General features: G+C 37.5%; 1 protein-coding gene across 29 annotated transcripts in view; it reads left to right on the top strand.

Annotated features, from left to right (window-relative positions):
- The window catches only part of FAM13A (family with sequence similarity 13 member A), a 371035-nt gene that overhangs the window by 235868 nt on the left and 118354 nt on the right, over window positions 1–16813 (top strand). For all 29 annotated transcript variants that reach the window (XM_074040148.1, XM_074040145.1, XM_074040141.1 and 26 more), the window contains one exon: window positions 9082–9245. In XM_074040148.1, coding sequence (XP_073896249.1) covers window positions 9082–9245 — 164 coding nt within the window. The remainder of the gene's footprint in view (window positions 1–9081; window positions 9246–16813) is intronic.

Genomic DNA, 16813 nt, shown 5'->3' with positions numbered 1-16813 from the left:
GAGCACAGAATCCTGAGTATTCTCGTCCTTTCCTGAGGCGTTAATGCTCATTCTTGGAAGAAACCTGGGCTGCTTAATTCTTCCCCATAATATTTATACTAGAAGAGTGAGATAATATTTTAAGAACCCATGAATCAGGTTATCAAAAGCTGTTTTCATGTTTGATTAGTGCTTTGATGAATTTATTTAATGAGTACTCAGAAAAATGGAATGCAATTATTTTTTGAACATATTATTTTTGCTCCACTTAAATATAAAGAAACCTGTAAGGAAAACCTAGCTATAGTTTTTTAATATATAATTTATAAGTACATTGTGTCAGCTGTTTGTTTGAGGCAGCAAGGGGGGGAAAGAAGCAACAAAGGAATTACTGAATTTGTTTTTATAAGGAAAATATTATTTTGAATATTCATTAATCACCTGTTCTGAAGGTGATTGAAGACTTACAGGCAGGAGATACAAAAATAAAAAAGACACACTTGGAAATCACTCACTCTAATAAGGACAACATTGCAGCACCAGAATAAAGAAGCTAATAGTGTCTGCAACCTTAAAATCCCAGCTCCCTCTAAAAACAACACTATACCACTCCTTGCCTGTCTTAGTAGCTGAATGTAGCTGGTGAAACCCACACAACTAAGCTGAGGTCCTGGCCTCTCTTGTAAGCAATTCCTTCATACATTCTCCTTGGCCATGATGCCTCCGGCATCACTTCCTTCACCCCTTCACACTCAGAGGATGACCTCACTTGCTGCTTCACTGAGAACAAGAAGAGGCAGCATCCACCTGCTCCCACCCTCATAGCCCTCCACCACCTGCCTCTGGGCCCACAGTGTTCTTCCTTCTTCCTTCCCATCTCCTGGACGGGCTGCGAGTCCTGACTAAGATCGGCTCCTCCCCTGTGTTCATGATCCCATCCCCTCTCACCCACTCAAGAACTCTCTCCCCCAATTGTTCCTCCTTCCTCCTCCCTCTCCTGGGTCACCAGTTTGATGTCTGTCTACTGAATCATTCCCATTTGCATAGAAATATGCTATAGTGTTTTCCATCTTATTTGAAAACAAAACCCTCTTTTGACTCTTCAGCCCTCTTTAGCAATCGCCTCTTTCCTTTGCTATTCTTCACAGCAGAACTGCTTGAAAGAATTACATAAGCTCTCCTTCTAAAATGGAGAAAGAAAAAAAAAAAGAATTATTTAAGCTCTCTGCTTTCACTTCCTCCTTTTTTGCCTGGAACCCACTCTAATCAATCCCTACTACAAAATGAAACAGCACATTGCCAAATTCAGCGGTCAGTTCTCAGATTTCATTATTCGCCTTGTCAGCGGCATTTGACACACTTGATCTTCCCTTCCTGTTTGTTGTAAGAGCTTTATTGAGATATAATTTATATACTGTAAAACTCACCCTTTTAAGGTTACAATTCAGTGGTTTTTCATATATTTACAAAGTTGTGCAACCATGAACAATATCTAATTCCAGAACATTTCATTACTCCCAAAAGAAACCCCATACCCATCTGCAGTTACTTTCCCTCCTCCATCCCCTGCCAGCCACTAATCTATTTTTTGTCTCCCTAGATTTGTGTGTTCTGGACATTTCCTGCCAGTGGAATTATACGATATGTGTCCTTTTGTTTCTGCCTTCTTTCACTTGGCATAATGTTTTCAGGGTTCATCTATGCTCTATCATGTATCAGTACTTCACTCCTTTTTTCACTGATCATATTCCATCCTACAGATATACCACATTTTGCTTATCCATGCATCAGTTGATGGACATTTGAGTTATTTCTACTTTTTGGCTACCATGAATAATGCAGCTGTGAACATTAATATACAAAATGAAGTGTTTTACTGCAAAATTTTATGTAACAGAATGAAAATTTGTTAAAGTCTTCTACCTTAATTCCTACAATGCTCAGTTTAAACGATTACTTTTTGCCTGAATTTTTTCCTGATAAAAGACTTAAAGTCAGAGAATTGAACAAATAATTTGTAAAATGGCAGATGGAACTGTGTCAGAATTAATAAGAAACCTCACGCTACTACCATGTACAGATTTACCTGAGCAGTTTCTAAAAGGTGAGATTTCCTTGAGCCCACGTCTCAGGACAGATGGCTCTACCATGGGGCCATATAGTTAGAGCCAGTGTAGTTTCTTGACTCATGGTCATGCATTAATCATTCTTTTACTCTGTAAATTCAGATTATTGTGATCTCTGTACTATCAATATTTTTAAGTGGCAGATTTTGAAATTGAATATAAATGAAAGTTCTAAATAAGAGCAATGTTTACACAATAGAATTAATATGTTTTATAGTATCAGCTGATTGTTAACATTTCAATGTTTCTAGGAAGAAAGTAGATGCTATTACTTAGTTTCTTATTCATTATACAAACATTTAGTGGTCACCTACTGTTTGCTAAGTGCTATTCTATGAGGCAGGGCTATAGCAGTTAACAAAACCCACAAACATTTCTGCTGGAATGGCACTTTCCAGTTTGCAGAAGAGAGAGGAGCTGAGAAGGGCAGAGTTGAGGAAAACAAAAAACTGAGGAGTGTTACTTACTTGGGCCACACTGTGAACCTGTAATTGATTTGATCTCTTATATTTCAAGATAAGCTTCGTTTTTGGTTTTTGTTTTTTGTTTTTTGTTTTTGAGATAGAGTCTTGCTGTGTTGCCCAGGCTGGAGTGCAGTGGTACGATCTTCACTCACTGCAACCTCGGCCTCCCAGGTTCAAGTGATTCTCCTGCCTCAGCCTCCTGAGTAGCTGGCATTGCAGGCATGCACCACCACGCCTGGCTAATTTTTTAATTTTTAGTACAGACAGGGTTTTACCATGTTGGCCAGGCTGGTCTCGAACTCCTGGCCTCAAGTGATCCGCCCACCTTGGCGTCCCTAAGTGCTGGGATTGCAGGGGTGAGCCACCACGCTAGGCCTCAACATAAACTTTTTGAGAAGTATAAAATTTCTTTTTTCTCCTATATGGTGATTTTTCTCACAAAGTTAAATTGAATTATGCTGAAATACAGACTTGCTCTAAAACTTGGATCAAGATGAGATTTTAATTAGTTTTAACTGTTTATCATTGTCCCATTTTTACTATTATAAAAAAAGATAAGCATGTGTAAGAAACTACTCCCCTCCTAAAAATATATATTCCCTAAAGCATGTTAATAATTTTCTCAGAAAAAAAAAAAACTGGATCGTTAGTTAGCTAGTACCGTGGCACAGAAGGGATTCATTAAATTATCTATGAGGAGAGTAGCAGCAGTTTAGTAAACAAATCTCTTTTTTGGAAAGCTAAATGAAACTTTTTTTAAGCAAAAACAAAGGCCTTTTTATGACTTAGAGTTTTTTGTGGTCTTTAAATTAAAACTGTATTTTTTTTTTTTTTTTTTTTTTTTTTGCAAATTCAGAACTAAGCATCTCTTTTCTGGTACTTTGTTATTTCACATTTCTTCTTATGAAGATTATGAGTTTAACGAACATTAAAGAGAGGCAAGAAGCTTTGCCATCTTCCATACAAGTGATAGGTGGAGGAGAGAAGAGGCCAAAGATAATGGGGAGGACTGGCTAACTTTCTTTAGAAAGTCTAAGTGTTAAAAATTAGTGCTACTCCTTTTGTCCTTCTATCTCAATCTTTCATAGTCATTTGAGCCTTGAACATAATTTTCTGTCCTTTCCTGATCACTTCTCAAAGAACCTGATGAAGAATATAGAGTCCATGAAAAGAATAGAGTTAGAGCTTGGGTTTTTTGGTTTTTTGTTTGTTTGTTTTGGAGGTGGGGGATGTTGAGACAAGGTCTCACTCTGTCACACAGACAGGAGTGCAGTGGCACGGTCACAGCTCACTGCAGCCTCAACCTCCTGGGCTCAAGCCATTCTCCCACCTCAGCCTCCCAAGTAGTTGGGACTATCGGTAGACACCACAAGGCCTGGCTATTTAAAAAAAAAAAAAAATATATATATATATATATATATATATATTTTGTAGAGACAGGATCTCACTATGTTGCTGAGACTGGTCTCCACCTCCTGGTCTCAAGCAATCCCCCATCTCGGCGTCCCAAAGTGCCAGGATTACAGGTGTGAGCCACCATGCCCAGTCCACACTTAGAGTTTTTTTACTTTCAAAATGCAAGCACAGCAACTGAACAGTGCTTAGGGTGACTCCTTAGACTAAAATATCAGTTTGTTATGCTTAAGCTTTTAAAAATTACTTACTTACAATACTGCCTCATAATAGCTTACTAAATTATTATTTTTAATTTTCCTCCCGTTGACTCACAAGCACATTACTTTTCTGGGAAGAAACTTTTAAGTGGAGAAACCTTCTACTCCTCCACAAAGGAAAAGAAGCTGTCTAGTAAACAAAATCCCTCCTGCTTCATATCCACTTAGCATGGCAGATAATTCGTACTGTACACTCTCCCACAGAACAGAGAGCCTATGTTCACAGCTTACTGTTGTATCATCACAGTTATATGAGGGCAATGTATCAAAATTAAGATTGAGGTATGATATTTTAATGTCTTTTTTATTTTCAGTCACATTAATTTATCAGGGTAATTTAGTGCCTGGTATCACATAATTTTTTTTGATGATGGGTTCTTTATACAATTTTTAAAGATTAGACCATCTTAAAATATTTTTAGTGTTGACTGTGACGATTTGTTTTTTGACTTTCAAAACAAATTATTGTGTATTTTAAGTATGATGACCCTAGTTTTATTGGAGGTATATATCTACCCCCCCTTTCCATTTTTATTTGCTAAACTAGCTTATACTATATCCCATAAAAAGTACTTTACTATCTTATTTGAAACTTTGTAAGTATTTTAATGGCTGAGTAATCCTTTATCATGTGGATATGCCATAATTTACATATGATAGTAATTTGGTTATTTAGAATGCTTACATTTTCATTCTATTGTAAATAAAATATGATGAACATATCTTCCATCTAGTTTTGTCCTCAAATTCAATTTTTTTTTCGTAAGGCTATGTTTCTAGAATGCTTCAACAGGTGCCAGAGAAATAAATTGAAAGAAAAGAAAATTTTAACTTCTAATACCCAAAAAGAAAATGGTTGCATTATGGTAGGTAATATGACTTTCATTTAAAATGCCATTTATTCTTGCAATTCCAACATTTAACATATAACCAAGTATATAGACTAGTGGTTAAGCACAGGTACTAAGGCCTATCTGGGTTCTGATGGTAACTCTGCCACTTACTCACTGGAACAAATGAAATTTTTTTGTGCCTCAGTTTCCTCATCTTTCAAATGATAATAATAACAGCTCTTGACTCCTTGGGTGGTTGTAAGAATTAAATGGGTTGGTTTATGTAAATCTCTTGGAACCATGCCTGGCATAGAATAAGTGCTCAGTAAATACTAATTATAACAGCAGCAGCACCAGGATTTAAGAGAATGTTTTCTAATTTTACTGTCTCAAAGAACATTCCTTTGTTTTTATTCCCATGGCATGTTAAATACTAAAGTACCTTAAAAATGCCACAATTAGAGCTACTGCACACCTGCAGATACATGCATGGAATGTACTCTTTTTGAAATTCCTGGAATTGTTTGTATTTTAGTTGTACACATAAATCACACAGCATATACCGAGATCTTTATCTCAAATAGCCAGTGGCAGAATTCTTATGAGCAAAGTGTTCATCATAGGTGGTTTGGGGTTTGGGGGGTTTTACAGTTTTTACCTTCACATACAAAAGTTACTAAGTGATCAAATAAATGAAGAAATGACTAAAAGAAAGAAGCAAAGTGTGGTGTGAACTAGTGGATGTCAGTTATAACTGCAGTGGAAAGAGAAAGCTGGTCTCCCCAGTCTGTATCCCCAACCCTTGGCCATTTTCCTGCTTCAGCCACATGTTATGAGAGAGGCTGCAGGTACGTCTCTCCAGCACATTCACTCCATTTATTACAGTAAGGCTGTTGGCTCGATTTGGAGTCCCTGACCAGCAGGGCTTGCCTGAGCCTCATGGAGCCAGTAGCAACTCTTGTTGAGATAAGGTGGGTCTAAATGGCCTCCTGGGCCCACTTCTTGTCTGTCTTCCCCTCGATTAGAATATGTTTCATGAAAGCATGGAGTTTATTAGGAGAATTAACTCTCATGATCACAAGGTGAAGTCCCACAATAGGCTGTCTGCAAGCTAAGGAGCCAGGAAGCCAGTCTGAGTCCCAAAACCTCAAAAGTAGGGAAGCCGACAGTGCAGCCTTCAGTCTGTGGCTGAAGGTCTGAAAGCCCCTGACAAACTACTGGTGTAAGTCCAAGAGTCCAAAAGCCAAAGAACCCGGAGTCTGATGTTCAAGGGCAGGAAGCATCCAGCACAGGAGAAAGATGGAGGCTAGAAGACTCAGCCAGTCTAGTCCTTCCACGTTCCTCTGCCTGCTTTTATCCTAGCTGAGCTGGCAGCTGACTAGATGGTGCCCACCCAGACTGAGGGTGGGTCTGCTCCTCCCAGTCCACTGACTCAAATGCTAATCTCTTTTGGTAACACCCTCACAGGCACACCTAGGAACAATACTTAGCATCCTTCAATCAAGTTGACACTCATTGTTAACCATCACAGTCTCCTTATTTTAACACCATGAAATGTTGTGAAACAACTGTCCTTGTGCTTGCTTTAATATGGGCAGGGAATTAAGTCTAAATGTGAGATTTTTTTGGCTAATTAGTTTGAAATCTTACTGCATTTTCAGTGTTTGTATTGATTTTTCATGTCTACTCTTTTGAAAAATAATCACATCAAAAGGAACTCCTGAATGAAATATATAATAGCATATATTTTTACTTCCATGTTCTTGCTATTAATGTTTTTTTTAAAAAAGTATTCTTGGTATTCTTGAAAATTGCTAAGAGAGTAGATTTTAAGTTTTCTCACCACAAAAAATGTATGTGAGGTAATGCGTATGTTAATTATCTGTTTAGCTGTTCCACAGTGTATACATATTTCAGAACAACATGTATAGGATGAATATATATAATTTTTGTCAATAAAAAAGTCAATCTTGGCAAATATGGACTACAGAAGTGTTTTTGTAAGTTTATAATTTTTTAAAAATTTTTCCTTGCTTTCATGATTTTATGAACTTAAAAATGCTCTACAAAGAAATGTCATGAAAAATTAATTAGCAGTCACCAGATTTGGGCAAATTTTATGTAACAACAATAATAATAAAAACTAGCTTTTATTGAGTGTTCACTTTGCTCTATCCTAAATATATCTCTTTACCAAATTATGCTCATATATTTTGTTTGTGTGTGTTGTTTGGTTTTGTAAATTAATGTTATTTTTAATTGACAAGTCATAATTGTACATATTTCTTCATATATTGTTTTATATAATCTTCATAGAGGCATGAATTTATTCAATATTTATGTTCATAATTATTCCCATATTATTTTAAAACCTATCTGTTTTACTGACTATCCCCCAGGATAGTCAATGTCTTAAGAATACCTTGTGGTTGACTAGTGGATTGTCTCACAATATAAGTATTTATTAATAGATCCAAAACTTTGCTAGACTTTATGGTAAAAATGTTAACAAGAAGAATAAAAGGAAGGAGAGAGAAAGATAAAAAATAGGAGGAGACTATAATCTCAATCTGCAAAGAACCCATTGAGACCATATGACCTAGAAACATGAAAAAACTCAGATTAAAGTATCAGGCAATGTGTAATCAAGGGTAGACTACGTGGTAGTGTGTTATGGAAATTCAGAGTTGGGAAATTTCGGTCATTAAGACCTGAAGTTAAGTCCAGGCACTGTGGCTCAAGCCTGTAATCCCAGCACTTTGGGAGGCCAAGGTGGGCAGATGACTTGAGGTCAGAAGTTTGAGACCAGCCAGGCCAACATGGTGAAACCACATCCCTACAAAAAATACAAAAATTACACTGGCTTGGTGGTGCACGCCTGTAATCCCACCTACTCAGGAGGCTGATGAAGGAGAATCGCTTGAACCCGGGAGGTGGAGGTTGCAGTGAATCAAGATCACACCACTGCACTACTCCAGCCTGGGTGACAGAGCGAGGCTATGTCTCAAAAAAAAAAAAAGACCTGAAGCTTGTTAGAGAAACTCCACTGGAGTTATCTCAGCCTCAAAGGAAGTTAGGATTCGTTTGGTTTGAGGCAGTTGAGTCGCTGATGGTGAGCACATGACATTCCAGATGTAAGGACAAGCATGGGAAAATTCCTAGACACAAGAAAAAACTTCCAGTGTACCAAATACAATTGATCCGAGGTTTCTAATTTTTCCTACAATTCTGGCATAATGCTTTTTACATTTTAAAGGAAAACAATATTGATTGTATTGATACTCATTCTGATCTAAAATAAGAGAACGTGAGGGTATTTGGGGGGCTAGAGGGAACATAACTTCAGATACAGTCTGAGAAGTCAGTACCCCCAGGATTCATTTGAGACATGTGTTGCCCATGCATTCCGAGATAAAAGAAAACTAAAAAGCTTGTGTTTTTCCTATTTACTACCTTAATCAAAAGTTTGTTAGATCTTACTTTGCCCTACAAAAGAGGGCTACAATAGAAACCATCAGCAAATTCGTGTGTTGCTTTTTGGTAGTAAATATTTCTGAATACCTTTCAGACACTGGCATCCTTTATTCCAGTGGTTCTTAGTTCTTTTTTTCCCCACCTCTTTCCAACTATTTTTTATTTCCTTCAATCCAAGTTGCCAGTCTGACATACTCCCATATCACTTCTCATTACATAGAATGATTATTCTAAGGAGGGGTGGGCCTGGGGAAGATTTCTGTCAGAATAGAAATCTTCTCGGTAGGGTATGGGGTATATAAGATTTGAATGTTCTCCTTGGAAATATTTGTATCTCCCCTTCCCTGTGCCCTTTGCTATATCATTTTTATATGTAGTTTAAATTTCATTTTTAGCTTGATGTTTTTCTGGGGTGTTATAAATTGGATTATTGCAAAATTAGAATAAATTGTCTTTTTCCAAAAACTTAATTTGAAAGACTTTAACATTTATCTAGCTCTCTACCATCCCTCTTTTTTTTTTTTCCTTTTAGATCCCAAAGTCCAGGAGTGAGGGATCTATTCAGACACACAGAGTACTGCAACCAGAGCTATCTGATGGCATTCCTCAGCTCAGCTTGTGGCTAAGCCGTAGAAAATCCTGCTTGGAAGACATGAATTCAGCAGAGGATGCTAGTAGTGCCAAGTTGGTACCCAGGTTGGCACGTTTTCTTTATCTACACAATCCATATTGCATTATCCGCTCTTATGTTTAGGCCCACATATGTAGGTATTTCTGCATTGATCTACCACTGGAGTTTATAGGATATAGATCAGTAAAGATATTTAAAATTCACTCTATGTTTTGAGAATTTTCTAACAGTTCTTATCACAGAAGCATTCTAGTTGTTTTGTTTTCCAGATTGAAACAAGTGATTTAATCAACAGAAGTTATGTTAGGCTCAGAGTTAAAGTTGAATTGTTATCTTTGGATGCTTTCTCATAGTATGTTCAGTGGAAAATATTATCTGCAATTTAAAATGGAAATCAAAGTTGTCACTGGAACCAACTCTCACAGACTAATTTTGAATGTTGCTTGTTGCACATTATAACTGAAAGCAGACTTCTCTGGTATACTTGAAGAAAAAAACCTGCAATGTTTTTTGAGACAGAGTCTCACTCTGTTGCCCAGGCTGGAGTGCAGTGGTGCAATCTCGGCTCACTGCAACCTCTGCCTCCCAGATTCAAGCAATTCTCCTGCCTCAGTCTCCAGAGTAGCTAGGACTACAGGTATGTGCCACCACGCCCAGGTAATTTTTTTTTTTTTTGTATTTTTAGTAGAGATGGGGTTTCACCTTGTTGGTCAGGCTGGTCTCGAACTCTTGACCTCAAATGATCCCCCTACCTCGGCCTCCCAAAGTGCTGGGATTACAGGCATGAGTCGCTGCGCCAGGCCACAATTTTCTTAAAATAGGTAAATTTGGGCTTGAATTTTATTTACTAGTAGCTTGAATTTTATTTACTACTAGAATTACCATAATTCCAGAAATTATATAATTTTCATTTTAATAATATCTTCCATTATAACTTATAACCTATTTTTAAAATAAAAATACTCCAGGAAGTTGAAAGAAGTTATTAAACAGAGATATAATGTAGTTAAGGAGCTTGCCACTTTGTATTGCCTTATAGAAGACATAGCATTTGAGCTGGATCTGATGAAGATAATTTAGATGATGAAGATGGTGAAGATAATTTAGATAGGAAGAGAAAGAAGACAAGAGTATTGTAGATATGCTTATTTAGGAGGTATAACAGGTATTTTGGAAATTGTAACTGGAAGTAGTTGGAGATAAGGCTGGAAAGGCGGAGTGAGGCCAGGTCATAGGGGACCTTGAATGCCTGGTTCAAGTATTTTTTCATTCTTTCATTCGTTGAACAAATGTTTGAGTGGTTAACCTCTGGTTCTAGGAACTGCTTTAAGACTGGAGATGCAGAGCAATGAACAAAACCAACCAGGCCCCTGTGTTAAGGAACCGTAGATTCTAATGAGGAGAGCAACAGAGAGACATGATAGAAAAAAAGACTGTGAGGGAGATGACTTCAGCTCTAATAAATGGAAGGTATTAAGAAATTATAACAGTTTAATAGACTGACACAAAGATCATTTTAGTTTGAGTAGTCAGAGAAAGTTTGTTCTGAGACAAAAGGAGGGGGAAAAAGTCTGTAAAAATCAAGGAAAGAGCATTCCAGGCAGAGATTATAGCAAATGCAAAAGAAACGAAATGAGAGAACCTCGATTTTATCCTAGAGGTAATACGAAGCCAATGAAAGTTTGAGCTGGTTAGGGGAGGTGACAGATACCATGGGGAGTTAGTATATTAGGAAAAGTAACCTTCCATCAGTGTGCAGGACAGATTGGAAGAGGTAGAGTTTGGAGGCAATTGCAGTGTTGGTTCCTTCAACAGATATTAATCTTTATTGAAATCTAGTTATGTGGCATTTACTGGAAAAATGTAAATCTCCCACTTGGAGAGATAGAAGATGAATGAATAAAAATTCAATAATTTGCCTTAAAAACACATTTGCTACGTGCCTATTATGTACTAGACACTGAAATCATAAATAAGATTCAGGTGCTTTTCTTGAGAAACATAAAATACAATTCACAATACATAGAAACATAAAATACAATTCAAATACAATACAAAACAGTTAAGAGTTTATCAGGCAGGGAAATAGAGACAAGGGTGCCCCTGGAAGAAAAAGCAACAAGTGTGAGGACATTCAGGGCAGTGAGGACAATTTGGGAGAGCTGCAAGTGTGGCAGTGGACTCAGGACATCTGCAGTTTACAGTGTAGAATGTAGGGGAAGGTAAAGGTGAATTAAGAGACTAAGCTAAATAGATCAGGTCGTGAAAAACCATATCCCATGTTTGGATTTTCTCTTGAAAATGATAGGGAGTAATTCTAGGAATATAAGTAGAAAAATGATATAAATAGATTTGTATCTTATCAAAGATCCTATGACAACCATGGAAAGGTAAGGAACAAGGAAAGATGAATGGAAATAGTAAGAGGTGCTGGGAGACCAACAAGCAGGCCTTTGGAGCAATTCAGTGCAAGTAAGAGCCTTCGTGAAGTCATTGTCAGTTACTGAGAACAGGCAGGTGTGGACAAGTCTTTGTCCCTTGAAGGTGTGGGAGAAAATAGACTACTGCTTATAGGGGGGCTTGGTCCAGAAAGGGTTGGAGTTTTTCAATGTTTCTTGTGTTTCTTCTGGGTTTTTTAAATATTTTAATGAGTCAAATGTTGGCAGGTTTAGATGCTTAAGGGGCAGAGCCAGTGGAGAGGAGAAGCTGATGTTGCAAGCCAGGAGGTAATAGAACAAGGACCTCCAGGAGAGAATCCAGAGACCAGGTGGCCGTATCTTCTGTAAGGCAGCTTGGGTGCTGTACAACCATAAGGACACTTTTCACATTATAGCTTCTGTGAACAAACAGTGGTGGGCGGTGCACCTTCTGCACGGCAGAGAGAGAAGGTCATAAGCAATAGAAGAATTAGCCTTGGCCATTAAGGAACAATTGGAAAAGAATAAGAGGCACAGATATAGTAGTCCTCTTTACAGTTTTCTTCTCTAGTTTAAAAATCATAGTCAAGTGGCTAGGTGACAAGAGCTAGTGTCAATGTTATTTTGCCAAATTACCCTGTAAAGAATTATGTCAAAAATGCCTTAAGTAAAATAGTGAAAAGAAAAATTCAGATGTTTGTTGTTTATGTAATTTTTATTCTTCCAATCAGAAAATGAAAATAGTTTCCTGCTTCCAGAGTTAACAAGAGCCTCCTTTTGAAGAATGAATCAGTATTTCTGTGATACAAATCAAGAAGTGAGATTATGGAGAGAAGGCACAGCTAGCCATTGCTGTAGCAACTATTTGTTCTTCTGGTTGTCATATGTTATCCCCAGTTAAAACAAATCCATACCTATATTTATAAATTTCTTATATTTTTTCTAGTTTGTTTTTTAAGACAGGCTTTCACTCTATTGCCCAGGCTAGAGTACAATGGTGCAGACTCAGCTCACTGCAGCCTTGACTTCCTGAGCTCAAGCGATTCACCAAGCCACCCACCTTGGCCTCTCAAAGTGCTGGGATTACAGGCATGAACCACCATGTCCAGCCCAACTTTCTAGTTTCTAAAAGTAGAGCCAGACAACCTTCAAGGTCTAGATACAACAACATTATCCGTGTTTAACCTGGCCACCTCTATCACACGGAAACTTTTTCAACTTCCTGTCTCTATCCATAGATCTACTGTATCTGTGAAGAGATGTTTACTTTTTCATTTGATTTACCTCCTTGTGAGACAAATTATCAAAAGATAATTGGAGATAATTAAAAATAAATTTTAAATCCTTTATATATCTTTGAAGTAACCAAATCATGTTAAATGTGTAATATAATGTAATCATATTTTTATTTCCAAAATGAAATATGAAGCTATTTTCATTTGCAGTTACTTGCCAGAACAAGTTATTGGCTAGTTCATATATTTTAAATTAAAGAATAAATGTGCCTGTGTGGAAAATACACAGAGCCCACAAAATCTTTCTCCAAATCTTCTTGTTAACAATTTATTATTTGTCCTTGTCTTAAATGGTAATATCACTTGGTAAAGTTACTAAAAGTCACTGAATTGTAGAAATAGGTGGGCTTTATGATATGTAAAATATACCTTAATAATACTGTTTAAACAAATACAAATGCAAAAAAAGCTGGAGTGAGGAGGGATATGCTTTAACAAGAATGTCACTTGATTACAAAATGCTAAAATACAGCCATTGTTATTAAGTCAATGCTGTCTGCAGAGAGAGTTCGTTTATTACATTTTAAGAGATTTTTGTCCTTCATACTTTTCTTTGACTACATCAGAGCATGGTGGCGGGAATAAAGGTCAGGTTCTTATGAAAGGTGATTCCTAAGCAGGGAGAGGAAGGGGGGGGAAATGCTCTTTGTTTTCTCATCCTGGCAGGATTCCAATTTGTAGCTTGCTGTACTGTAATCAAAAGTTATTGAAGTAATCAGTATTTCGGGGAGACGTTAAAACAGAAAGAAAAGGCTGAAACATCTTGGAAGTTTCATAAAAAATCATAGTTCCATTGTGTGTTTAAGCAGAAAAGTTAACCAGTTTGCTACTAGGATTAAGACAAGCTCTGTGACTCTAGGAAAATTGTCATTAGGTTTGAGTGTAAACAGAAGTTCATGGCCTTCTTTCAAGGTACTGTAGATAAGCTCACAATTAATGAAAGTTTTGTACTCGGGTGTCTCATAAAGAGATTAATATTAAATGTTTTTATTTTCTATAATGAGAATAAAGAAATAGCTACCACTATGCCAAGTATTTCTCTAAAATAATATGAAGAATACATAAGGAAAATGTCTTTGCTTATCTTACAGATGTGTTCTTAATTTGATAGATAAATGAGGGAAACATAATAAATCAGTTTTCAATGTATATTAAAAATAAATCTTACCGTGGGAGAGTGTGTTTCAGATGAGAATTGTTCTATTCTAAAAGTACTTTCTTACCTATTTATTCCTTTTCCCAACACTTTTTCATTATTGAGGAAATACATTCTTCTTAAAAAATTTAATACATCACTGATGGCTAAAGTTCCCTTTGATTCTCTTGCTTCATGATTCTAATTCACTCCTTTCTCCCCCAGGGATAAGTGCTATTACAGGTTTGGTAATGTGTTCTTCCAGACTTATTTCTACGGATTTCCCCAGGAATGTATCTCACACATTTTTTCAATTTTTTAAAAAAATTTTCATTTAGTAAATGTATTGTGGTGCTTCACAGATTCTTGAAAATTCTCCTATTTCCTGTATTGCTTCCTCCTGCTGCTATGTTCCTTCCTTCGCCCTTCTGTCCAAATTGCAGCGTCCTCAAAGTCTCCTTCCTGGGCTGTCTGCTCTGTCTGTCTGCTGTTCCTTCCATGGCTCGTCTAGTGCCACAGAAGCAAAAAAATAGAAATCAGTATCTCAGGCCTGAGCTCAGTCCTAGGCCTCCAGTGCTTGCCAGACAATCTCCACTTCAGGATGTATCTTAAACTCGCTATGCCCAGACAGAACTGACTCTCATTTTTCTCTCTCAACTTTGCTCTGTATTTCATTCTCCCAACCACCAGACTCACAATCTTTTCTATCATCAGTCACCAAACCTTGTCAGTGTTTTTTTTTCAATGTCTCCAACATCCCTTTCCTCATTTTTTTTCCTCATTATCTCAACCCTAATGTAGGCCTCCATCACCTTGTGGTTAGATAATTAGTACATTTTATCCATCCCACTAATGTACTAGATTCATTTTTGTCACACAAATTATTCCAGTACCTCTGTCTTCAACTCTTAATGCTATATGATGGCTTCTGGTTCTGTATTTCCCATTCAGAATTTTCTACTGAGCCACACTCATGTCACTCTAACTAGCAGACGTGTCTTCCCAGTCCCTCTGATAACCCAAACGCTTCCCCTTCTCCCTACCCCTGTCATGCAGTCATAGCCAGCCAACTCCAGAATGCTCTTTGATAGCCTCACTGCTCACTGTCTTTATTGGGCCCCACAGCTTCCTCACCCCTTACCATCTCCACAGACACAGGAGTTTAAACAGACTCCACTCCTGCTCAGAACTATATAGCGGCTTACTTGTGCCTAGCCTACAAAGAGCTCCTTGCTCTGCCCGCTACCTGCCCCTCCAGCTATCTTTCCCCCAACTCTATACTTGTCTTTTTCGCATACCTAGAGCCGTCAGAGAACCCACACTTTCCAGGACTGTCTTGGTTCCAGATAGTCTATTCATGATCTGATCATGTGTCAGATTTTGTCTTGATACTTGCTTTACAAATTATAGTAACCCTATGTATAACATCTTTTGGTTATATCACACTCTGTCAGGCAGCCCTGTAACAATAATGTCAGATCTGCAAAATGACCTTGGATGAAGAACCTATGATTCTGAAAAGGTTATTCATTTCACAAATATTTATTGAGTTAGGTGAATTATCTAAGATCATGTAGTTATTAGAGTCAGGCTGGGATTAAATACAGTTTCAGGCTGTGATTATTTCACTATTATTTCCTACCTGACTTCTACCTTGAGTTCCTTTCCCACATAAAAAGTATGTGTTTATATTTTCTTTCCAACCTGATTATGAGTTTCTGAAGAAGAGAGACTGTGTGTTAGGTCTCCTTTGTGTTCACGCTAGTACCGAGGTGGCATGTCCTCAGTTGCTGCTGCCCTAGTTGTTATTGTGATATTGTTATATGTGCCCACTTTGAATTTGAATTCCACTGTCAGATGAGAACACTAACCGTTCTTCATCTAGCTGACCTAGACCTAGGTTAGAGATTGAAGTCTGACTCTAAAATAATATAATTTTTTAATGTGTCAGTTTCTCTCTTCAGATCCTTGGAAAGTACTGACCCAAGGGAATCCTGTACTGTACACCCTTAGAGATACTACAGAAGTCAGGACAGCCATGCGCTCTCATTGTCCCCACATAGTCGCTGTCCATCTTGTTGCATGTCTGTCCATCTATCTGGGAGAAATCCATTGTTTTACAAGGCTCGTAATATTTCTATGCAGCTCTCTGCACTTGTGGCAGAAAGTTTGTGCCTTGTGACACTTGTCAAAGAACACTTTATAATTTAATAATGTATTATAATAGTGCATTTCATGAGAATCAAACTTTCAGCAATATTAATAATGAATCAGTGTTTACAATGTTAACTGTAACCATTGCCCTTCAAGGTATCTAATCTGCAATTAAATATGACTGACTTCATTTCTGAAGTCCAGCCAGCAAAAAAAGCAGTCATAACTATCCTGTGTTTGTACTTCACGAAGGGCACTCCAATTACTTCCTGAACATGTGTTTGTTCCCTTACAGTGTTTCACTCTCTGCTACTTGGAGCCAAGTTTCAGAATTTTTTAATTGACTACTGAAGCTGAAATGAAGCAAGGCTTCTTAGATACAAGATTTATAATCATATGTACAATATAATTTGAAAAATTACCAAATATCATAGCCGACTGCATGGGCAGCTAAAGTAGCACCCGTATGAATGAGGGAGCGTCTCAGGCTGCCTTATGAAAAGCACAGCGTGCACTTCAGCACGCAGTTCCCCTGCAGAACTGCCATTTCCTGGGATGTTTCTACTCTCTGACTTTCGTAAGAAAGATGTATTGAAAGGTAGACTGGAAAAGGGCCCCAACCTCTCAAACTG

This window comes from Macaca fascicularis, chromosome 5 (genome assembly GCF_037993035.2).
Source record: "Macaca fascicularis isolate 582-1 chromosome 5, T2T-MFA8v1.1".
Taxonomy (NCBI): Eukaryota; Metazoa; Chordata; class Mammalia; order Primates; family Cercopithecidae; genus Macaca; species Macaca fascicularis.
This window is presented reverse-complemented; position numbering and strand designations above follow the sequence as displayed.